The sequence below is a fragment of the Sinohyriopsis cumingii genome, chromosome 2 (genome assembly GCF_028554795.1).
Source record: "Sinohyriopsis cumingii isolate HCF-2022 chromosome 2, ASM2855479v2, whole genome shotgun sequence".
NCBI lineage: Eukaryota > Metazoa > Mollusca > Bivalvia > Unionida > Unionidae > Sinohyriopsis > Sinohyriopsis cumingii.
In genome coordinates this window covers 78,779,549-78,806,083 of record NC_142962.1, presented here as the reverse complement: position 1 = coordinate 78,806,083, position 26,535 = coordinate 78,779,549, and the positions used below count along the sequence as shown (strand labels likewise).

The 26,535-nt window shown below is 33.1% G+C and overlaps 1 protein-coding gene across 2 annotated transcripts in view; it reads left to right on the top strand.

Moving 5' to 3' along the window:
* The first annotated feature begins 929 nt into the window (after positions 1-929).
* The window catches only part of LOC149805246 (sodium/potassium/calcium exchanger 4-like), a 92,025-nt gene continuing 66,419 nt past the window's right edge, over positions 930-26,535 (top strand). The window contains exons 1-3 of one of the 2 annotated variants that reach the window (XM_089948861.1): positions 930-1,091; positions 3,062-3,216; positions 22,529-22,752. In XM_089948861.1, the coding sequence (XP_089804987.1) occupies positions 22,545-22,752 (208 nt within the window). In that variant the 5' untranslated portion in view covers positions 930-1,091; positions 3,062-3,216; positions 22,529-22,544. The remainder of the gene's footprint in view (positions 1,092-3,061; positions 3,217-22,528; positions 22,753-26,535) is intronic. The other variant, XM_089948853.1, reaches the window with a different exon arrangement.

The window sequence follows — 26,535 nt, the reverse complement described above, 5'->3', positions numbered from 1 at the left end:
GTCCCATTCAAAGACATGAAGCATGTACTTATTACTAGAACGGGAAATCTAACCATCAGTCAGATTCCGCTGTTCTGATTTTACAGCGACTTTTCGCATGGGTGTCAAATTTTTACGTATATTGTCTATATTGCGTTGAATGTATCTTATTGTCGCCGTAATTATCGTCATTAATGTTCTTCTCAGTAATGACAAAGGTTCTTGTCTATTCCATGGCAAATTTACATTTGTAGTCTAGAGACAACAAATTATCCCAGACAACAATCAAAATCATAGTCACGACAGGTGGAATTGTACATATATTTCTTTGAGTAATAGTTTATTTCAAAACAAATTAAGTTTAGATCAAATCAAACAAAGCAGGAGCTACAATCATTTGTCAAATATTTACTTGGAAGTTAATGATTGGCATATATAGAAAATTGAAAGCCTCTTAGCTTCTTCTTAAAAGAAACATAGCTAGACATTACAAAATGAATAAACGATATGTGGGCAAACACTACCAAAGTAAATATTCCTAACTTATAATGGAAAAAGTATCTGATCAGAAGATGGATTATTTTTGGCTACATTCATAAAGCTGTACAAAATGTAAATTAACCATAGTTAGTATTATGGGACCTACTTCTTTATTTCTGGTTAAATGAGCCGCTGTAGCCCAGTTGGTAGAGCGTTAGACGTGTTTGTAATCCAAGGGTCGCCGATTCAAAAGATGCCTATGCGGACCCGGGTCGTCAGCCTTGGTGTGTTCTTGGGAAAGGCACTTTGCTCTTATTTTCTCCGCATGATCTCGCCAATAATGTGCACAAAGTGCTGTTAGACACCAACCAACCAAATTATTTATAATGAAATCGTTAGGCTTGGGATTTCATAGTTAAGAATATCGACCATCCGTCGAGTAGCAAAACATTAAGCTGCCAAAGCCCGCGTACACATTTGTATATACGCCGCCAATGTTACAACTCTCTTTCAGAAAGGCCATGACTGCATTCAACTTCTGTAAGACATATCTCGAAATTCCTGAATATTTTGTTACTGCTAGCAAGAGGACGCTCGGCAATAGTTAACGTTTGCTTGGCTTTTAGGAGCTGGTGAGTATGTTCCATTTTCTTCCTTATATGCGTCATAGCTTTATCATTTATTTTAGGTGCCAAAGATTACGTTAAAATCAAACATCGGTCTATAACTCAAGACACAGTAATAATATCAAATCGAAAACAATCCTCGATGCTACATCGAATTCACATTGTTAAAAATGTGGTATTGCTAGAATGTTTGGAGTAAATTTCATGGCTATGATGTATGCTGTGGAAGGAAAATAATTAGATTCTTAAATGTAATTGTTGTGGTTGAGCATGTAGTATCTAAAACCAGTTTATTTAATAGACTACTCAGACTGTAAACGGGTTTAAAACAGCAAATACGTGTCACTCACATTTGTTATGTTCCCTTAAATAAAGAGTAAATCATATTGATTTCAAACATGTAATAGTATCTTCTGTGTGGGTTCCTCTTCAGGTGAATGAAACTAATTATGTAATTAGTAGGTAATTAGGTAATTATAATGTAATTCTGTAAGGTAATTTTATAACATAATACCGACATTAACTTTTACCTGTCCGTCCCAATGGATTGGTTGTCATCTTTTCAAAATGGACAATGGAAAACATAGTAAATATGACAAAGATAATTTCAATCTGGATTCCTTGTGAAATCCAGGTTAAAGCATTTCTGTGAAGTACGTGATAAGCAAGTAATGTATTTCCCCATCTTATAGAGATAACATAACATATAAATGTGTAAAAGACATATGCAGGGATCATATGTATTTAAGATTCGCCTGATCGTTAGGCGCGTTTTAAAAAGTGTCTTCAGGCAAATAACTAATAAACAAAATGCATTGTTTCGTGGTTCCCTTTAACTGAAAGAGCAAACATCACTGGAATCGAAATAGAGGTGATAGACTATGACGTCATTAATGCTACCAATTTATCTCGTAACATATTCTCAGTCTGGAAAGGTCGATGTTTCTGCTGAAAGCAAGCTTACACTTGATGACAACGTCTTACAAACTTTGCTGGAACCGATTACATAGCATTTACTGCGCCAAAGTCTAATATAATTAGGCTGAGAACCTTCTTTGTGGTTTTCACATAAATATCGCCAAATTAGGAGAGACATAGAGCCCCACCAGTATGATATATAAACTAGCAACTTTTTAACGAAAAAAACATGCTTAAATTTAATAATTAGTGCACAGTCAATGGGTTTGAGATGTGAATGTGCTGCATTGTAAAAACAAATTTATTTCTAACCCGATAGCCGCTTGTGGCAAATCCCCGGTGACAAATTGATGCATTTTATGTTCAGCAAAGCCATATCTTCTGCATCTCAGTAAATGACAAATTATTTGAAACATGCGACATAAGATTTGAAAGCTTTCAGGTTTCCTAATGTATACAACATTAGAAAGTTCATAATTACTCAACTCATAAAACTGGACAAAGCTTGTTTGATGAGAGAATCTGAGAACACACAAAATTTGAAAATCATCGTTCTGAAAATTCACAAAACAATTTCTTCATTTGACAAAGACTTTTTTAATCACATTTTCGAATCAACATGTGCCGGTAACACTAGGGAAATACTGTCAACACTTCTTTTTAACATTAGTGTAAAGCACAAATTATGGGTTATTCATTTAAGGGCAAGTTGTTCATGAGCATGTTTTTTTTTTTCTTCTGTTAAGTATATCAAGCACATCCCTCAACAACAAATCTCAGAGAAAAGGGCGTAGACACCTTAAAAGAGAATGCCCTTTGTTTTCAGCTCCATTGATGTAATAAATCGTTAATTTAAACAACAACAACAAAAACAAAACAAAGCAAAGGCAAAATTGTGTGGGATGTCATCAAGAAAACAGATATAGAGTACTCAAAAATGAGATGACTGAAATATTATCCATAACAGTATGAAGGTAAAGAACCCCATACTTCTGATATGTGAAAGGATAAAATGCATGATATCTCAGCCAAAGTCGGTGATTTGTTTACATTCGCAGGGTTGACCGACTTCACGTATACTAAAGACTACACCAGAATCTTTGCGGCAGCCACAGTTTCGATTCAAATGTTTACTCTGCTTCCAATGTAGAGTCTCAACAATATTGACACGGGCGGCTTTAATAAAAGCGATACTCTTCGATTAGTAAGCCTGGTAAGAGGAGTATAAAGTGCATGCTGCTTAGACAGGTGGTGTTGCATGCTTATGCCATGCTATCGCCATATCTTAATACAATAAGTCCATGCTATCGCCATATCTTAATACAATAAGTATGTATATTTATGACACTGATATTTTTTTTCAAGTTTGTGAAAATTAACAATTGAGCAATACGTTTCGATATTTAAAAGCCTCAATGTCGTTTTTTATGTCGATATAACATGGCAAAACGTATTTATGTGGGTGTCGTGGAACCCAAAGGGTTATTGGGATTTGTTCTGTATTAACATACTGGAATGAACTGGAATGATACTGGAATCATCTGCTTATCTGCTGCAAGGTATTTGTTCTTTAATTCAGACATTGATTCCTTCTTCCCAAGCGCCATAACTCCTGGTTTGAATAACTGGTATGCATGTTGATATAATTAAATAGAACAGACGGGGATTTAAGATCAATGTGACCAATTGAAAGATTGGAAAAATTATATGCTAATAATAATCTCACGGGGACCAATTCCAAATAACGACTTTACGTTAGTATTTACCTTTAGGGAGCAAATATAAAATTAGGATTTGATGACACTAGAATTGTTATGAGCAACCAATTCAATTTACTTTTGAGATGACGGTTACAGAAATCCTAGCATCGATTGGTTCTCTTTAACGATAGTTAATTTCCCTGTGTTGACATTCAGATTTCTGAATACGATAATATGTGACCCATATAAATAACACCATGATGATGGACTATATTTATTAATCATCCGTATTCATTCACAAGGACATGCTGTGAACAAAACATCAAACAGTGCGAATTTTCAAGAGTATGGATTATATTTTGGAACATGAATTGAAGTGTCTATAAAATCTCTCTCATGCATACACTCACACCCACAATAACCTTGTAAATAGAAGCGCTCTTAAGTTAGGAAAGCTGTGTGTGTACATGCTACGTTATATCCATGAAGTCGTTGATGTTTCTATATTACCAAGATTACCCTTTACAGAAACGACAATAGCAAAATTCAAAATCGTTTCTACATTTATATTACTTTGACTTCATACTAAGTATTATTCTTTGCAAGCTAAAAAGCAAATGCTAGTCGTCTGTAATGACATTGATATAACCATTTGTAAGTATTATCAAATATGGAAGTGTCCCATACGATAAATTTCAATAGGAAAATAAAATTAATATATCACAAATACACTACCTGTTACGTAACATAGATACGTACATTCTGGTGCCATTTCAAGTCAAATCAATGTTTGGAACATACTGATAACCGTCGAACATGATATACGATAAATATCAAACTGCGTGGTGAAATTTAAGACTTTTAAATAGAATGAACATTTATTTATTATTTCATATTTAAGTTCATTATTTACTTTACCAATGCCTTTCCAATATCAGTAACATCAGCGTTGTCTTCTTTTCCGTTATCAACACCAGTATCTTTCATATCTTTGTTATAGTTATCATTGATCAAACAACATCCACTTCTGGTGTACTTTTGAAAAATAAAATCATTCGTAAAAAGCAATCGACTGTAATTTCATGAATGGGATCACATCAGTTACCATGAATTGTAATTAAAGCATAATGTTCCATTTTCTATTCCACCACTGATTTAAATTAAGTAATATGGCCTATCATCAAAATAATCATTCTGCTTATAATTGAAATTAATTGAATCCTATGAACACTGCTATAATACATCGATTTTGTATGAAACATGTGTCGAATAGCCATCTTTTGAATCAGACATAATGTCAAAGAACCAACAATTCAGAAAGTGGGGTGTTAATTGACAAAGCTAAAAGAGATTATTGAAATCAGCAATAATACTAGATGTGTTCTCTTTCATGCGTCTTGAATATCCGTAAATTAAAAACACGTGAAAACTATAGAAAAATCGATAAATGTTAAAGCTTACATTATAAATGTAAATTCAGTCATGTATACTTTGTAATTTGTAAAAGAATATGTCCAATAACAACTTCAGACTCGAGAGGATCGTATTCTTCTAGACGTGAACAAATTCAGAGAAAGTTGAATTTTATGGTAAGCCAAGAAAAAACCAAAGATACAACACATTACCTGAATAACATTTGTATATGGCCTTGATGGCACTATGAATGGTCAATCGATGGACACCAGATGAGCACATTGTTGAGTCCGCAAGTATTCATCGAAAAATTACCGAATGAATCTTTCACGTCACATGTATTGAACCATGACACAAAATAGAAGTTCAAGTCCATCACGTGTGTGACATACCCTGTGCAAAATGTCATGGCTGTATCAAAAATAAATCATGTTGTCAAATTTGTATAATAAGGTAATGATAATGTAATGCTAATGTATGTAATTTGATGAAAAAAACTATTTCAATTATTTCCTAATGCATTAATTCTGAATCAACTGAATTTGCCAAAATCGTGTATATATTGTAGTGTCATAATCCCATGCCCTAAAACGTATATGTTAATTTGAACACATGTTGCCATCAACTTTTTACACGTGATGGCGATCACTTGAAAAATAGATGTCACGTTTTATTGGAATGGAATATTTGATATATTCCTTCTGGGAAAGGATGGACATGAAATATGGCTTCGTTATTTTGTATAAAGTCTGGTCATTATATGCTCCTAGGTTTGGAGGAATATTTGTGAAAGTCAAAGTAGGTTAAATTAGGTAAAACAAACTATTTTATATTACCCTTCCGATGATTCTTTTCTGCATATTTAGATTTAGACGTACGAGGATGGAAAAGCCATCAAATGTCTTCACCTTTTATATTTGGCACCCTAACACAATGAGCGATGTCTTCATATAATCAGTGACATTTCTCTACTATCTGTATCTACTGACTGCGACTCAGCGGAGTTTTTTTTAACATGAGGCGGAAAAGATCGAGGAAATAACACTTGATTCAGTCAACTGTCTTTGCGCTTACTTTAATAAAAAAAGAGATATTCATTCAATGTCGTTATTCCCGTTATTGTTATTATTATCAGTTATTATTCCTGTTGTTTCAAGGTAGGAAATGCAACTTTCATTTTATATAAATGATACCTTACGCTACCGCTGCTACTTTATTATGTGTGAGAGTGGAGAGCTCGCTGTCCATTTTTAGATACTAGAAGTCATAGTGTGTGTAAGATGGGAAGGGAGCATGATACATATTTAAATATGAATTGACAGAAATTGCTTTTAAACGTCTCAAGAACGCCTACTGTTTCAGCAACAACGGGATGCCATAAAGAAAAAATATTTCTTCTACCAGTAATCAATAAATCATGATAATGAGTCCATAACCTTTCAGCACAAACGGCTAACACGTTGGACCAAGTAATCTTTGCTATTGATTTGCATTCATTGACATGGAAAGCAAAGATAGGACTACACATGATCCATACTTCTGAGTGGATATGGAAATGGTATTGATTATTTCTATATGCATATCGAATCATTCTATTTTCTCAAACAGTCGATATGCATCAACGAAAGGAGAATAAGGCAAGCTTTATAGGTGTAATATTCTCATTCAGGAAATGGAATCCTTCGGAATATCAAGGGATAAAAATGTCACAAAATGCGATAAATAATTTGTTTACCGCATCTTTCATATAGTATCTTCACCTGACCTAAGACACAATAGAAATTCGGTGGGAAACCATAGATCTTAAAACCAGTTTCCAGTGAACGACTTAAAACTAAATTCCAAAAATTCAGGTACCCTAAGTCAATGACAAGTGTCATTTACACAATATAAATTAAGTAAAATTAAGTATATATCTTCCCGTGATAAGTCGGTGTTTCTCCTGATCCAATTTGTATCTTGCTTTTTTCTTCTTCTTTTCCTTTAAAATTACATGCACATTTCACTAACACTGGTAAGACAAAGAGTTGTGTGTCGCTGCAGATACGTAAATATATTAATCTAGCATATAAAAACTTCCTTGCTTTATTTTTCAACTCTCCGTGGAAGACATTTAAATTGCGTCAGTGGTTTATATGAAACTCACTTAGGATAAGTACAGTACTTGGAGGATACATACATAGTACTTACAAAGTACACTTTAGTGTAAATATTTAATTATTAGTTATTCAAGTTTTTTTGGATATAAACAAATCTAAATCCAGATTCCCCTTCAGGGACTTGATAGAATCAGTCGCAGTTTATTGCTTCCTGTATCCTTTTAGTTTCACTATCTTACAACAAACAAAGTCTAGTTTTACTGCAAAGTATATTCAAAACCACATTTTTCAAGAAAGGAATATTCACTTAGGCTCAAGTTACACAGAAAGAGTATGTCCAGAAGATGCGTAAAGAAGACAAATTGCATCTTCTATCATTTCAGACTGACAACTTTACTTGATGATTACCATAGATTAAGTTTCCATCACAAATCTGCTTTGATGTGTAAGTTCTGAACACGAACAATTATGTTCTGAATCCCATCAATGTTTTCTCTTTCTGTTCTTTTTTTTTACGCCGATAAGGATCTTTCAAAATTTAAAATCTCTTTTTTTTTTTTTTTTTTTTCTTTTTTTTTTTTTTTTATTAACCCCGTAATAGGTTGACCAATGGGTCGGGGAACCATCCCAGGGTCACCTTACAATCATACATTTCTGGTTATCAGACAATCTAGGGATCATAAATATAGTCTACAGAGAAATGAAAAAAGAAAAACACACACACACACAAACGCATATACACATGCATATGGCACACAATCTAGGTGACATGGCTTTTGTGATATTACAGTATTTTGTTCCTGTTTACCCTCAAGTCAGAGACAAGTTAAATGTTCATTGTTGAGGTCCATTTTTGAAGAAATTGGTCCTCTTTTTTATTTACCTTAGCAGTGTATTTTTCAATGTTCTTATACATTGCAACTATTTGCTTAAAAGCAAAAATAGAAGGATTTTTCATATTGAATCTGCAAGTATAAATATAATATTTTGCCAAAATAAGCAGAAAGTTACCCAAACTGTCCAGTTGTTCACTTCCTAAAAATGTTTCTTTTTTGGACAGATCTACAATATTTGGGCAAAAAGGTGCAAAAACTTCAATAAAACGGTACCAAAATTGTGAAGTAATACTGCAGTCATAAAAGAGATGCTCAATACTTTCAGTTTCACTCTTACAGAAAGTACATTTGTTGTCATCAAATATGTTAATTCTTTTAAGAAAATCATTGGTAGCGATTATTCTATGGATTAATTTAAAGTTAAAAGAGATCAGCTTGCTATCCTTGGTACAGCATTTTGCCCGGCTATATATATCAGACCACTCCTCACTACTTATATTTTTATTAAATACTTGCATCCAAGTTTCTTGCTTCGCAGTGTGTTGCCTTTTAGCTTCCTGTAAAAGATCTTTGTAAACAAACTTGAGTGAATCTTGTTTTCGCAAGTTCGTTATTTTATCCTCCTGCTTATCAAAATTATTATGTACTAGGTGGTTTTTTATGGCATCTTTCCATGCTTTAGGAATTCTGGATATTAAGGAGAAGTATTTCAAGAAATCATCGCTTCCAGTTTTTTGTTTTATTATCTCAAAAGGTATTAAATTACCGTGAACATCTACTAGATCGTTCAGAATTTCAAAACCAGCTTCTGTCCAGGATTTGTATTGATAGATCATTTTAGGGGGGACAAAATTTAAAATACTCATGGATAGATACTCGTTAGGACATTGCGGTTCTTCTTTCCATTTAGATACTGCCAAAATTACATCTCTCCAAAAACTGTTTTTAATGAACTTACAAAATTCTTCTAATTTCCTTCTCCCTAAATTCAAAATATCCTTTTTATTTCTGAGTATAGTTGTATTGACTAAGTTCTGCCACGTTCCATTTTCCTTTTCCAGCAATCTTTTAACCCATCTTATCTTAATATACCTAATGAATGAAAATATGTGTATCATATTTAGTCCTCCCTCGTTTTCTGGGGAAACTAGTATATCACGTTTTATTCTCTCTACTTTTCCTCCCCATACAAATTTAAATAACATGCGATTTAGTTCTGCTTCAACTTTTGCTGATGGGTTAGGAAGTGCTGAAAAAAGATGTATGAATATGGGCAGAACAAGAGTCTTTACAACAATTACTTTACCAACTATTGATAGATGTCTTTGACTCCAGCTTGCCAGTATTCGTTTTGCCTTTGTTAGTTTCTTCATATAATTGATTTCCACCATCTGTTGTAAATCTGGAGAAAATTCTATGCCAAGGAGTGTAAAGTTAGAAGAGGACCAAATTAGGCCCATTTCGGGACATATTCTTTCATTAGAAAATTTCCTGTTTCCAATCCAAATAGCTTTTGTTTTTGTTATGTTACATTTAAGTCCCGATAACAGAGAAAAACCTTGCAAGATATTCATAGTTGCTTCAAGAGAAAAACTAGATCCATCAAGAAGAATAAAAGCGTCATCGGTATACTGACCCAATTTATATTCACTGGCGTCAAAGATTACTCCCCGTACATCCACGTTTTGCTTTAAAGTTATAGCTAAAATCTCAACCCCAATGATAAACAAATAAGGTGCAAGGGGATCTCCTTGACGACATCCTCTTTCAAGTCTAAAAAAAGATGACATATGTCCATTATTTATAACACAACTATTAGAGTCATTACAAAACAGTTTAAACCACTTACAAACGGAATCACCAAAATTAAAAGATTGTAGAGCTTCTTCCACAAAGATCCAGTTGATTGAGTCAAAGGCTTTTTCGAAATCTATTAACAATAATAAACCATATCTGTTTTCATTCTCAAGTTGGTCCATGATATCATATAATAGTCTGGTGTTTTCTCCAATGAATCTACCCTTCATATATCCTTTCTGAGTATCGCTGATTATTGATGGAAGAACCTTTTTAATCCTATCTGCAATTGCTCCCGAAGCAATCTTATAATCAGTATTTAAAAGTGATATAGGTCTCCAGTTTTTAAAACATCTTCTGTCTTTTTCCTCCTTTGGTAGACAGGTGATGACTCCTTGAGTCTGAAAATCTGAAAGTTTTCCTACAGTTTATCCGTAATTTATTGATCTACATATAAATCCCCCCAGAGACTTCCAAAAGAATTTATAAAACTCTACAGTGAATCCATCCGAGCCAGGACTTTTTCCATTTTCCATCCGTTTTAGAGACATACCAAATTCATTAATTGTAAGCAGACCCTCGCATGATTCTCTTTCCTCTCGACTAAGTTTAATATTGCGATTAAAAAATCTATTTCGAGTTTCTTGAATAGCCTCATCATCAAGCTGAGCAATTCTACTTTTGAACAATTCCATATAAAACTGTTTTTGTGCTTCTAAAATATCTATTTGGTCAGATATATTTGTCCCATCATCTAAAATAATTTCCTTTATTGTCTTATTAACATAGTTTCTTTTTTCAAGATTTAAAAAGTACTTTGTGCTTTTCTCCCCAAATTCATACCATCTAGCTTTAGATCTTAATATAACACCTTCTATGTATTTTTTCCTAGATTCCTCTAATTCTGCTTTTTTTCTCTCTAAATTTTCCAGAATTTCCCCATTTATGTTATTTGACAGTCCCCCCTGAATTTCTATTATTTCCTGCTCAATTTTCTTTAATTTTTCCCGTTTCTCTTTTGATTTCCTAATAGAATAACCTATAGTTTCAGATCTTATTTTCATTTTCAAAATTTCAAAGAACATTTGGTCGTTACAGGAAAGAGAAACATGGAGAGAGTCATCTTTATTTCCACCTACATAATATTCATTTACAGTGTCAGTTATACACTTTTTGACCAAATCAGTATACTCAATGTTCCTCAACAGTTGGTTATTAAATTTCCAATATCCTTTTCCCCTTGGAAACGTTGAAAAAGCCACACTCAAAACAATAGCTGAATGATCAGTCTTGTACCCTGGTAAGATACATGCATCAGCTGTATTCATATGAATCTCATCTGATACAAGAAAGTAATCTAGTCTACTTTGTTTCAAGGGAAATTTTTGCCTCCAGGTATACATCTTTAAGTCTTGGTTGGAATTTCGCCAGGGATCAATTAATTCCAATTCGTTTTTCAGGTCTTGAATCGCTGCCCTAGACTGTTGGTGTTTGTCATGTAAAATATTATAAGTATCCAAATCTAAGTCTTGAACAGTATTCCAGTCTCCGCACATTATAATTGATGAATTCTCAAAAAATAAAGTCTCCTCCTTTAACTTTCTAAAAAAGCTAGGATTATCATCATTATAACCATACAAATTCACGAGGGTTATTTTGTTGCCATTAATTGTAATATGTAAAATAATAAATCTCCCTTGACTGTCACATCTTTCTCTATGAATTATAAATTCAAAAGTATTTCTAAAAAATATTGCAACCCCAGCACTCTTACTGGAGCAGTGGCTAAATATACATTTGTATCCCCATTCAGCTGCCCAATATATTTCATCATTCTTTGTACTATGAGTTTCTTGCAAGCATATTATAGATACATTCTTTTGTTTTACCCAGTGAAAAATATCCCTTCGTTTTAAGACTGAACCTTGCAGGCCTCTAACATTAATAGATATAATTTTTATTTTATTATCCATGAAAACAGCAGAAATTTTACACATACATATTCTTGTACAGGAATGTATGAAGTAATTATCACCTTGAGTTTATCATATGCATGGCTTTCACACTCACACTCACACAGAATACAAACATCCATAATAAAATCATCCATGGTGTTACAGTAAAGGCTGTAGCTTTGGCTGCATTTAACATTGATACAGTATACTATGGACAACAAGTGAAACAACTCCATTTGCGATAACTCTTATGCACCTCTGACAGACCTCTGCATCGACCAAATATCAAAACCTACATATTATCAAGGGTATTCATTTGAACTAAAGTTAGATGAAATTTTAATCTGTGATATAAAATTTGACATGCTGAAATGTCTAAAAATTGAACATAACGTTGAACAATATCAAGTGAGAATTGAGCGGAACATGAAAGCATGATAAGACTAAAACCATTCATTCCATTTACGTTACAAAACTGTTAAATAACTGCCCCAGAATTATAACAATAAGGTATGTGCTTTTACGTAAACTACATAGGGGAAAGTGTGCGTTGATCAATGGGATTCACCTTTCATTAAAGGAAGCTGTGAAATCACCAATATAGCTCGATGAATTGGACGTTATGTAATTATCATGACTAGATAGTAATACTGTAGATGATTCCAACCTTCAACGGATATGTTACAGTGTATACTATTATTACTAATTATTAAATAGTAGTGAAGAGAATATTACATAAGTGGTCAAAAGGAGAGAGTAAACAAATAATTCAAACAAAATCCCAGTGGAATGCAATTACACACGCGCTAATTTGGACACGTCTTGGGATGTTGTTTTTATCAATATTGGGAGATGGTTTTCAAGCCGATCATGTCAAATTGTTTTTTATTTCCCGACTGATGCCGTATTAATATCCTAATATTGCCTGAACCTCTCAGATCCTTTTTAACAGGACAGATGTAGAAAAGATGAGATGTATAATATTTACTTATTGTAGTCTTTCCTATCCTTTCAGCTTAAAAACAAAAAAACAGAATCGATTTCTCATCCATTACTTGTTACATTATATTCGTTATATTTCAGTTGTAATAATAAAATCTTTCTGATGCAATGCTAATTACATACAGAAAAAGCAAATGCAAATTTTAATACATTGTTGCTTTCTTTGGCAGTAACTGAATTCAGACAATATAATTAGAATATATGAACAAATCAGTCACTTTGATTCAGTTCAATACTTTAAATTATGTAGTATCACCCATAATACTTTTTACGTCTACATTTTACGTTTAGTAGAATACCGTGACAAAGATTTGTTTTACCAAACACAATAAGGTAACTTTACAAAAGTAATTTTTATTTACATAAACTTAGTAACCATTTATCTCTTTCTAAACAAATAAATTAAAGGACCAAATTGACAAATTCTCAAATGTCAATTCAATGCGCAAGGTTCAAATTAATTGATTGTTCTTAAAACTCATGTACCGCAATAATGGTTCTAGAGACAATACTTTTGCTTAACCTTGAGACCCAAGTCCGTTGAAAACATTATTGATTGTTTGTGCATTTTGATGCGGAAATACGCCAAATAAACATTTTTATCACTGTTTGGTATAATTTTTATCGAGTTGTGATCCTTTCTACGGAGTGCTTTTTAATTGGATATGTAATTCAGTTATTTCTGGTCTGATTTTACAATATGACTGATATAGTTAAAAATGAGAATCACATAGGTAGCATTCCCTGCCGCAAGCAAAACCAGGTAGATCATGAATTCCACCTTCATTCTGGTTAGAATGAGCAATACTAATCAAATGGAATACATAACAGCAAAAGATGAGTTAACTGGAACACCTCATTTAAATTTTTATGTGTTTTGACCAGGACCCTTTCACCAAAACAAGCCATTAAGTTATCTCTAGATTTAAAACATGTAAATGGTCATCTTTAGTCAGACATTTCAGGCAGTCCATATTGCTAGATTCAAAAATTAGGTTTACGTTCAGGTTTAAGTTTTATTGGTGAAATGCAGAACAAAATCATCTATAACAGAAAATAGTAATTCATATATACCAAGTACCTTGCAATCTAAAAAGCGAGAAAAAGAAAAACACAAAGGAAGTTTTATACAATGTTTTCTAAATTGAATAAATAGACTGGATACCAAATATAAAATGATTTAAGAACGTTATTTTGCTAACATCTACATAAGAGCTATGTTTATATCGGTTCTGACAGTGAGTCCGAATTACAACAGTTTCTCTTGAAACTCCGAAGATCTGTTTCTATAATACTACTAACATTATGTCAGTATTCATAAGCGTCAACTGTACAGGCTGCTTTATGAAATATTTTTTTCAGACTGCAACTGACGGAAGACAGTTCGATACAAATTATTACTTTTGGCTCTTGTGCGATCGCTTTTATGGACTGATCTTTTTTCTGGCACCTTACGTTACCAAAGAGATAATTGAATGGTGAAACACATCATTTCTCAACCATAATTAGGTAGGGTTGTCAATTAGCACAAGCATGGATCACACCAGATTCTCCTGAAATCACAATTTGTTATCTGTACAATTATTAGCTTGTATTTCAGATAGTTCGCATGCTTCCTGCTGGATGTATGCTATAGACATAATTCCATATAAATAATTATTTGTGGTTTTAAATTGCAGCATTTCCTATGAAGTGTGTATACTGCTGTAAAATAGATAGCATCACATAGTTTGACAGTACGATGTTAGAAACAACAGTTACTTCTTAAACTGATAATCCAAACAATATAGAGTGCTGATCCCATCGATCGCTTTCAGGCTGACAGCAATGATATTAAATGCGACCGTTCGTTAACAGAGATGCAAAAGGACATAAAGAAACAAGGAAAATAAGATTCCTACTCGCATTTCACACGTTAGACAGGATATTGATTCACCTACGTCGATTGAACACATTGTGTATACGTAACTTTTGATTATAACTATTTTTAACTTGATCAGGGTAAGTACAGTTTATGCTGTATTGAGAAGCCCAGAATACTGTGTCTTGATTTTATGGTTTCGTGGCTTTTAAACCTTTAAATCGCGGCTGCTAACAAAAGAAATGATTTATTACATACGAAGAGGAAAATTATACTTTCAAGACTTAATGTAAGTGATGCTCACCTTTTGTCAGTGTTTTATTATCTGAGTTTATTTTTACTTAATGAAATCAGCCATCCAAAACTGACCGAAAACGATAAAACTTTTTGAAACCAAAAAGTTGCTTGGTTGATGGTGAATTGTACTGAGTACTAGCAATGTAAAGCTATATAGCGCCACAAAGAGGTTATATGATATAAAATAAGTATCAAAAAGGTTTATTAACAAGGAGTTATAAGAATACAAACACTCAACGATGAGATGGTGAAAATATCAAACAGTATGATATCTCGGAATATTTATGCAAATTAAATGCAAGTCTTTTGAGCATCAAACCAACCGGATGTAATACTAGTAAAAAAAAAAAGTACACGAATGGACGATTTCCCATACGCAAGAGACCCCTAAATGACTCATTGCTTGCCACAGATATGTTGATTCCCATGTCGCTTTAGATTAACCCCCCGACAAACAATATAAGATCGATTCAACTGTTACTGTACAGTCAATAAACTAAAAGCTCACGATGGTTTGGCTGATTACAGTTAGTTTATGGAGGCTTTTTTCACAGAACAGTTTCTGGAGTACACCGATGATTCAATCGATATCTGAAACATAATAGTATATATGGCATTGTTTCGTTGAAGTTGACTTTTGTCTCTCTATATTAGGTCAAAACTGATATTGTTTCATTCAAGCGTATTTATTGATCTTCGAATGGTCAAAATATGTACGGCATTATTTAGTTTAACAGTGGAATGAAGGGTTAGAAGAGACGATTTATCTGCTAAGGCCACACATGATTCATTAAACTTTCTTTAGACCTTATTAGCCATAATTTTGATTCAGTTTTAAAAACAAATATACGGGTTTTGCTTGCCTCGATGTGTTTTGTGATTTACGATCGACGCAATTTTTACACGAATGAGTAACAAAATTTGTTTATTTCGATAGTCAGATATTTAGGGTTGTTAAGAAAAATGTTTCTTTCCTTTTTATCAAAAATAATATTTCATAGTGGTGTAGCTTTTGTAAGTACCATGGCTTCTAGACGAAAGCTGGTTCTGAAATATGTCCCTGGCTTCAACAGATATATCATATGGTGGGTTTACTTTAATAACATTTGGAAATCATTTAAATTTTTCACTATATGCCATTACGAAATTTAAAATTTAATCGTAAATTCCTTCAGTCCACAGTACCGGCATTAGGTGAAGATCTATTAACATACCTTATTCATGTAAGACGATCTGTCCCATTTTAGTCTCCTGCACAATTTTGGTCCTTGAAACTAATCATCTATCAAAACAAATGAATATAAGCTTTTCTAATTGTTTAAAATGGTAAAAATATAGCGATATTTGTTATAATTTAAATTTAAAATGTCAAGATTTTTAACATACATTTTGGCAACTTCCTATGACATCCTGAAATTGATCAGCGCATAGGGTGCTATGTATATATATAAATAAGGCGTAAATTGCATTCAATGAAATTTTATATTATCTCCAATATACAAAGAAATCACAAGTTTCTGGGGGCTGAATAATATTTTATCAATAGACACCCTAGCCGTATGAAAAGTCTATTTTTTATCCAGATTAATGGAAATTTAAAGGGCCAAGTCTCTTGTGAACTGGTCAGTTAGTTCATAATAGATTTCTACAAACTGAGAGTATGGAATAACATGCAACCAGCGGATTTATGAATTTTAACAATGTGTATTGTATGCCAATATCACTTTATCATTTGAACAATTTATTCCCTGAAAATAGTATTTGATTTGCTCATACTTTCGGGAGGAACACCTGGTGAGCCTTGCAGTGGGAATATTCATAGTTTTCTTGCTGCTTCTTCGTGGATTTTGATGTAGATATTAAGAACTGAATGATGAAAATTATGGTATCCTTGAGCATTTAGAAATATTCAAGACGGACACAAAATATGAAAACGGCAATATGTATTCTTCTGATGCTTTTGGTGAATATTATTAGGTTTTTAAGGCAATAAGTCATATCTTACTTTCATTTCAGCTTAGTTACTTAAAGTAAATAATAAAAACTACGTTATAGAAACTAAAGCACATTTAAAATCATTTAGTTATCTCAGGTAAAGCAATAATTATATTTTTGGTAGCAAAGTATGAAGTTAATTTTGTGCAAATATTTTCGTTTTACTATTTTATACATTTTTGTTCATTTATGGAAATTCAGAATACCAAAACAATATATATATATATATATATATATATATATATATATATATATATATATATATATATATATATATATGAAAACCAATTACTATCCATATTTAGGTGTTTGATTGTGAAGAACAATCAAAGACAAGTACAATGTCAAACAGATCAAAACAAAATGCACAATTGAAAATTCTAATTCTGACTTTGTTATTAGAATGTACAAAACATTTGCTGGTTTTTCAAATACATTAATGTCATTAAGTTTATCCATGCCACATAACTACTGAGTACGGTTATCGTGACTTATTCATAGGCTGGTTAATAACAAAATCTAAAAGGGTTAATTTGTTACGAACTATGCCTGCTCAATAATTGTATGAATTACATAGGCATGTGCATTCCATCAGGACGTGCGATAAGATGTTTCCGTCCGATATGATGTTGCCATTTCATCTTCAAGATGACTTGGTTTAGCTGCATATCAGCAACAAGATAGATGTGAATTTAGTCATGTGCTTCCAGAAATTGATCAGCGCATAGGGTGCTTGTCGGAACTGTGTCTGGATGTGATCGTATAGTGTCAAATACATCTCCCAAAACATAATTTGTGGACCCTGATTTTTTTTTTCTCTTGCTTTCTTTGTCATGAAGCCAACCCATTCAGGTGTGACCTGTGTTCAATGTTTGTCATTCCTTGCTAAATGTTAGTCATTTAAAATCTTGATCAGTTAGAGAAGCAATTTTTCTCAATTTTAAGGTTTCCTCTCGTGATTGAACCCATAGATTAATTATTTCCAGTGGTGTTGGATGCTGAGGGTCCTAAAAATGGACAACTTTAACATTGAACTAATTACTGACAAAGCTTCTTTGCTTAGTCTTACTATTTGAACGTTCTTCTGACAACCTTATGTGTTTTGTGGGGTTTTTTAACGTACCTTCAACAATTTTATATCCCTACGACGTCTACCTTGTGGCAGCTTATAGTGATGGCTAGCACTGGGACATCATACCGCAAACATGTAGCATCATGTTCCACATAGTCACATTATCCTGATACCAAGCAGACCGGTCTTAACACTAACCTCTGAATGATGATCGACAAGCAAGACAGCTGCTTGTATCATTTTTATAAGTCTTTGGTATGACTCGGTCGGAGTTCGAATTTGCGACCTTCCGCATCCAAAGCGGACGCTGTAACCACTTAGGCCACCGGAGCAGTCGACGCAACCTTCTTTGCTGAGTTTGCTATTGTCTTCCTTTCGTGGGCAGACTAGATATTTCCTTTAGCTTAATTTGCAAATTATGTTATCACTGCATTATTTTCTCTTATATTGTACCGGGTTGCAAATATTCAAATCATAATTGTCACACCATACACCTATTTGTCCACGGTTCATTTTAAGATTCCTTGCAATTTATATTTGCTCTCCATCAAACTAGCAGCAGAATTTCTAAACCTAATCAGTTCTTGACAGGAAATAGCATGCTCATAATCATGCAATATCTCCACAGCTTCAGTTGATCCAAATTTGTAATGCATTTGGATTACTACACCAAACGTTGTCTGATCTGGACTAAGAATTGTGTGACTTTCTATCGACCGGGCAACACAAAAGAAGGATCAGGAGGTTTTCTCTTTTAAAACCAGTTTAAAGATAAATTCTAATAACTTTTTTATTTGTAATCTTTACTTAATAAGTTTTTTTTATATTGGATCACTCAGAATCATAATCTTTAAATTTTAGAATTGATGAAGTCTCTTATTGTTTTTATCAACAACTCTGTATATGGGAATATCATGTTCATTGTTAACTTAGCAAAGTTTAAAATTCATTTGTTAAACAAAAGAACATGTGAAGCTGACTATACTTCATTTACATTATGAATATGAATAAAGCTAAATCCTCCTGATTAATGCTTTGTGTAAAACAAAATTCAAAATATCACAAATCGCACCGAATGTGTGTGACAACGATAACCACCTCGGTTGCTTATTAGCCCATGAAACATTCAATTTGTTCTAACCAGAGTCATAAAAGTACCCAGTTTTCCCTGAGTGAAGAATCGCGATCAATTGATGAATACAATACCTTTGTAGAATTTGGCCTTTTCACGAGTTTCAAATATATAGTTTCTGGTAGATACTATCTTGGTACAACTTTAAAGATGCCAACATGTGTGTGTTATTCTTTTAAATAATTAGAGTTTTGACCTCGGACAATCCCTACATGCATATCAAGGTCACTCAGTTTTATATAACCTAAGGTATTTGTTATATATTGTTGCTAATTCTACGTCACTTTTAACCTAAGCTCTCCCTATATTATAACTTGGTTGTTGTCTACACTAAAATATCAATCGTGTCTTGACAAGACGCGAATTGAACAAAATTTTGTTTTTATAAAATGATGTGCTAATATAGGTTATGTGCTATTGACGCCTAACCATTAACCTAAAAAAATAAAAGCAGAGGAAGTGTAATAACAAACTCTGCACACGGAACAAATACAAAATAAATATTGGAATATGAACTCAAAGTAGTTAAAGAGACCTGGATGTTACAAACATCATAAAGAGGTTCTGTGATAGTATTGAAACATTATTAGTAAATTTCAAGTTAAGATTTTTTATTGCAAATTAATCCAAACAATTTCAGGTTCAAATGTGACTTCTTTGAGTTAACAAAGATTAGTGCAGTCCTAGCACTCACTTCACAGTTTGTTCCTTCCAATGAATTGGTATGTATCAAGGTATGGTAAAATATGTAATTTGTATCCTTTGATAAAAACACAAATATTTTCGTTGAACACCACTAGTCATAGGATATTTTTAAAAACAAAATTAAAATATAAGTTAAGTAGACGGCAAGGACTATACAGTATTCATCTCTGTAACCCATCCCTACGGTAGCAAATATAATTTTATAAAAATGTTGTTCTTAAGTATATTCACCCCATTATCATCCGCAAATAAAAACTTTACATTAATTTACCTGTAATCATCATGCGGACAAAGTTATTGTTCATTTACACAAAAATCGATGCGTGTAACAAAATGCACTGTACGAAAGAAAGAAACGTGGTTTTGTTTCCTGTTCGACAATTACCTAGACCTAGACAATCTATAGATGTCGCATGGAAAAAAGGGATTGGCTGCGTTTGATGAAGTTGACAATGATATTATGTGTTATTAAGTGACATTAGAATCTTACATCAGACACCGTGTCATTTTTTTTCAGACCAAATTACGAGGTATTGTCAAAATGATTGAAAAGCAAGCGTCATTGCGATTGTTAATTATTTATTTTTTTATTTATTTTTTCTCTTTCTGGAAACAGAACAGCTGAATGAGCCTTTACTTGCCATGGAAAAGTAATTATTTCGGTGTGAGACGTTTTTCGAACATGTACACATCTAGCATTTTTGTCTCAAAGTATGATAACGGAATCCAAAATTACACGCAATTTAAGTCTGTATGTGCATTTAATTTTCCTGAAAAGGGACGGTTTCATAAATCGCCTTTTTCCCGACGATATTATTATTATTATTATTATTATTATTAGCTGTGTTGTTGGTGCTTATTTGGAAGTCTGAAATGAGATGTTCTTATGTTTTATGTTTTGCTCTCTTTTTCCATCTTCAACTGGATTGATAAATTCAAGTTGTAGAAGTTTTCTTCTCATTCATTTATTTTGTTTATTTATTTATTTTTGCATTTTAATTGACTTTGAATGAGGCTTCTGTCTGCGTAGATCTGTAATTTTGGCATTATACAGGCTAACATTTAGGTTTGACTAGAGATCATGTAGACCGCTCCTTTGGCCTAGTGGTTAGAGCTCTTCCCCCTCTGAAGCGGAAGGTCGCGGGTTCCATCCCGGCCAAGTCATACCAAAAGACTTACAAAAATGGTACTAACAGCTGCCTCGCTTGGCGCTCAGCATTAAGAGGTTAGTGTTAGGGCTGGTCGGCCTGGTATCAGTATAATGTGGCTGGATGGGACATCATGCTACATGTCTGTAAAATGTCACACTGCAGACATCGTAGCAATATGACTGAAAAATTGTTAAAGCTACGTTAAAAATCCAAATCACACACAAATACACAGATCATATACATTCGAGTTTCATGGTATTGAAACGCGTACCGGACTTGCAATAAAAGTGCTTGTTTCTAAGCGTGACTGATTCAAATGTTGATATCACTTTAAGAATTGCAACGACAAAAAATGACAAAGAATTGTTTTCTAAACTTTTAGTGTAATCTAGAACTATTAAGTATGATCGCTGTTTCATAGTGTTATTGTTTTTATATGAGCATATTAGTGCAAAACCATTTGTACTGTCCTCTTGTACGTCCGGAAGTCGCTATATGACCTTCAAAGGTATTGATGTTTTATCAATGCCTTATAAATCATTTCCTTTTGATTAGCTAAAAACAAATCGTCCCGATAGAATGGCTGAAGCATTATAAGTCAAGATAACATCTAAATAAAGGCTGTTCAATGCATTGTTTCATTATTTCATGACACTAATCCCTCCTTTACTTTACACCATTTTTGTTCGTGTGACAGTCCAAGCCCACTGCAAATCAAAAGAATCTACCTTCTACTTTTAATCAGTAAATGAGAAAATGTGAATTCAAAAAGCCAACATCCAAAAAAGAAGGCTAAAAAGCGTTATGGATATATTCTGAAAAATATACATTTCAGCTAGTTCACAGACTGACCTATATATTTAAAAACAGTAGACTTTTGGTCTTTGCCTTGTACATTGTTTATCTTCAGTTGTCTTCTTTTTTCACGAATTCGCATTAAATGTTGACTTTAAAATCAAGCAATCTCATCAGATAAAACTTAACACTGCCCTAGCCTCGACCTATCAGTTCATTTGAGTCTCGGTTGAAACTGGACAACATATTAGTGACACCCAGGTCTATCAATGCTTGCGACCATAAATTAAACATACATAATTGTTTTATGTCCATTACCAATCATTAACCTGTCGTAAGTTGTCAAGACTGTTTTTGTTTAATTTGAAATGGTTGGTTTTGTCATCAACTGCAAGCAATCAAAAGATTTGAATTCGACGACAATTATCTTTGGTGAATTAAATGCTTTTTCATTTATTTTAAAATCTGCACTCATTAAACCTCCTAAACATATTCCTCGACAAAATAAAGAATGCAAATTCAAGATTACGACTTTATGGGCGATTTTTAGCACTGGCTTATCTGTTAAGCAGAAAGCTTTTAATATGACCAATACGAACCATTTGTAAGACATATTATTCATCGTAGCAGGCTTAATCTGAAGCTGGGGGCGGGCGGAGATCTTGTTTAGTATTGTCCTTCAAAAGGTTGAAAAATGGCTTATTATTTTTTTCAGGTTTAAACGGTATGATATGGATGAATTAGCCTCACCTAAGGGTTTCAATACCCTAATATCCGTGCTCACATCGAGTGTTTTTCCAACAGACAACGACATAACGTCGTATGATGAAGCTAGATCTCTCTCTAGATTTATACAAAGTACCCTCTCTACAACACCCTGGAATAATATCACGTCTGGAAATATATCAACACCTGCCAAGGAAATCTGCACGCATCCAGGTAAGAAAATCTATATTTTATTAACAATTTTGACGAAAGGTCTCTTATCCAGCACTCTAAACTGTGATCTATCAAGGTCGAACCACTCATGTTAGAAGGTTTTATGATAGAAATTAAACCGATAAAAACCGAACAATTGAACCTCCTTGATTTTTACAGTAAGTTCATAGATAATGTATCTACATCATTCGTCATAAATGGGAAATTAGGAATGTAGCAATATGGCTAGTTAAGCTCTGTGCTTTATGTATTTGCTAATTTTAGTAACATCTTGATACTAAATTTAATAATTATGATGTGAAACCATTCAGACTGATAGAATTCTTAAATTTCGACACCGATCCATCACGAATGAATCTTCTAGAATACGCTCTCACCAATTTACAGAGGAAAAGCAAAGCTCTTCTATCCACAGAATATACAACTTGTGTTTGGATTTGAGCTTGACTTTTCGTACTCTAATTATTCTATAGGATTTCACTTGTGTAGCTTCACCTATGCCTGGCTAATAAAAACAAAAATCATATCAAATTCAAATTCAAGTTAAGAACAGAGTTACAAGATCCATGATTGAATAGCGGTGTCCAGATATATCTTCGAACGACCTTCTAATTTTGAGATGTTATATATATATATATATATATATATATATATATATATATATATATATATATATATATATATATATATATATATATATAATTAATCTAAAATTAGAACAGAGGTCTATCAAGTATGACATTATCTGAATAGTACCAACCATAATTTCGGTACTATAATCACTTCTTTATATAGTTTAATACATGTTGTTATTTTCTAATAAACTGTGTTATTTAATAACACCTGTATCAACAATTGACTAATATTTCTTATGAAATGGAACTGTACATTTTATAATTGGCTTCAAGTCACAGTTATATTTCAATTCCTTCCTACGCTTTCCAACTAATTTCCCTGAAGCAATCTTAAAAAATGCAAATGTCTACAAATGTGGGACACTTGCCATTGGATGGATAGATCTTGAAAGACCGGTCATGACCTGCAAACTTAATGAAAGTAATTTATCCGCAAAGATTAGAGCTTACTAATGTGCCTGGAAAAGCTTATTATAACCCGCTAACAGTTCTTGGATGCATTCATATGACTTTGGACTGGTATGATCAAGTATCATTACTCAGCCAGTTTTTAACGTGTTCTGGTGATCTGGCTATTATCAGAGATTTTGTGACCCAAAATATGTTCTTGTTCAAGAACGGAAACATATGTTGCCATAGAAACAGGAATACAGTTATCATAAGTCCAACCAATTACTCTGTTACCTACTATATCTCTACATTGCTTATTTTATACAAATGCAAATCATCTTTGTCATTATTCAGTGACAAACTTTTAAAATGTATCTTAGGTGATGTTATGAGTGCCTCTGTACAAGTACCCTCACCCTGAACAGGTAACATTTGTAGAGTCCCAATTAATTCTAATAAGTTAACCCTCCCGTCTAAATATTGAAAATGTTGGTCGAATCCTCCTATGACATGCCAAAAATACACACAACAGAACTGGAATACTTAATTTACTGGAACGGATGCCATGCAAAATTACCAATTTTCGATGATCTTTAATAAGTGAAAGTGGCTTATATATAGAATTCCTCCCAGGACAATTTTACGATTAATACTTCCAATGCTGCAGTAGGTGTGCTTTCCTCGTATGTTTTGATTTATGTCTGATGAAATTATGCCTGAAAACGTTTGTTTATTTCCACTTTCTTAATAAAAGCAGTGAATCAATTTTATGACTTGAATAATGGCATAAAACATTTGCAAAATTAGTTCTGGATCGTATTCTCAAAACTTCTTTTAAACTGCGTGTGTGTACGTCTTTCTGGGAACAGTACATGTTGTAGCTTTCAAGTTGAATGTTCTCTTGTCTTGCATGTAAACCTATACTAATTTGCGACTGGAAATGAAATATTTGTATATTTTATTTTCGATGTTGTTTTCCTTTTAGGTAAAAGTACAAATCGTGCAACAGAGAATTCTTCCACGTTTCAAATAAAAACATTCCCATTATTTGCAACCGATGTCGACAACAATTCTGAAACTGTATCCGTACCATAACTTACATAAACTGTCTGTTAGTAACTCCCTGTATACATTTCAAGCCGTATTAACGGTTTCTATACCGTATATTGCCCCAGACACATTAATTTATATGCGCGTCGTTTGATATGTCATAGATAATAAAACACAAACTGAAAATTGGAGTCTTGTTTCTTGATCTAACTAATGTTTAACTGTCTGAAGGACGACGGTTCATTATTTTGGTCTAAGTAGGAAAAAAAAATATTTTCAAAATGAAATCTAAGAAACATTAGTCCTTGTCTTTATACTTGAGTCATTCAGTAGCTCCACTCTTCTTATTTAACAAGTAATAAGTACTTTAGTGATGTCACCAGACTTCAAGAAAATGCTGGCCGTGACCATCCATAATAAAAATTGATATATACAGGCTAGACCACTGTTTCCGTTAGGTGAAAATAGTTGGTTTATTCGCATGCTCTTCTTTATCTTGACTTATAAATCCTTCAATTTCTATAAAAAAAATAATTTTTAGAACTATTGAGAATGCACGTTAGCATGCTATTTGCAATATATATTTTGTTCCAAAACAAAAATAGTAGTCTAGAACGCTTTAGCAGCAGAGAGGGTGAACAGACCATAGAATTCCGACAAAACAAATAAAACAAACAAATAAATCATCTCGTAGAAAGGTCCAGATTTTACAAATGAACTTTCCTTGAGATGTTTATTTTTGCAATGACCGATTGTGCTAATAAAACCTCAGTTCGAAATAGTAGCTGAAAAAATAAAGTACTCTACGTGTTTATTTATTTCTTGTTTATTTTTTTGACGACCAACGTTGGTAGGTACCCTCTCTGCTGCTATTAATTTACCACCATACCAAGTTTGATGAATATTTTTCAACTCGTTCTCGCTGTCGTTTTTCCTCATCTGTTTCATCTTCATCTGAATCTTCGGAATTTGTTCTATGTTTCAAGTAATATTCAAGTTCTGATGGTGGTTTTTCTATTTTGGGATTTATGTTTTTTCTGTGTTTATAATATATCATCAAACTTCTGTATTCCTCTCCTGCTGATATTAATTAAATTATTATGTTATAATAAAATGGTACATCCAGAATCTCATACTGCAAGAACAGCACGAGAACGATTAGAAGCAATCAAAAAATTTCTTCCTGTCAAAGACTCATTTAGAAAAAATCTACAAGCGCAGCAAGAAGCAAAAGTTGAGTATGAAGAGGACACTAAAAAACTATTTAAACCCGTCACTACAGCTACTAAGAAAGCTGCGGCGGCTGCTGAAAAAACTATATGGGGAGATATTGCGGAGGAAGATGAGAAGAGGAAAAAGGGTATTTTTCCGGTATTAGAACAAACTGCGTTACAGGCTGAAAAAATAGCAAGAAGAACCAAACAAACAAAAAAGATTTTACGAGGCCTTCCACCTGGCATAGCCAGGGAAATAGCTGCAGCTCAACCTCCACCTGTTGGTGAGGAAATACTTGAAGAAATTGGACAACCTCGTGCTGAGATAGGTGATATGAAAGATCGTGAATCAACAAAATCAGAAGAAGGGAAAATGATTATGCTGAGCAATAAATTTACTAGTGCGGGTATCAAGTTCATAAAAGAAATTGAGGATATTGATACGTTATCAAAACTTGCAGTTGCAAGTTTTGATAAAAAGGGAGAACTTTTAA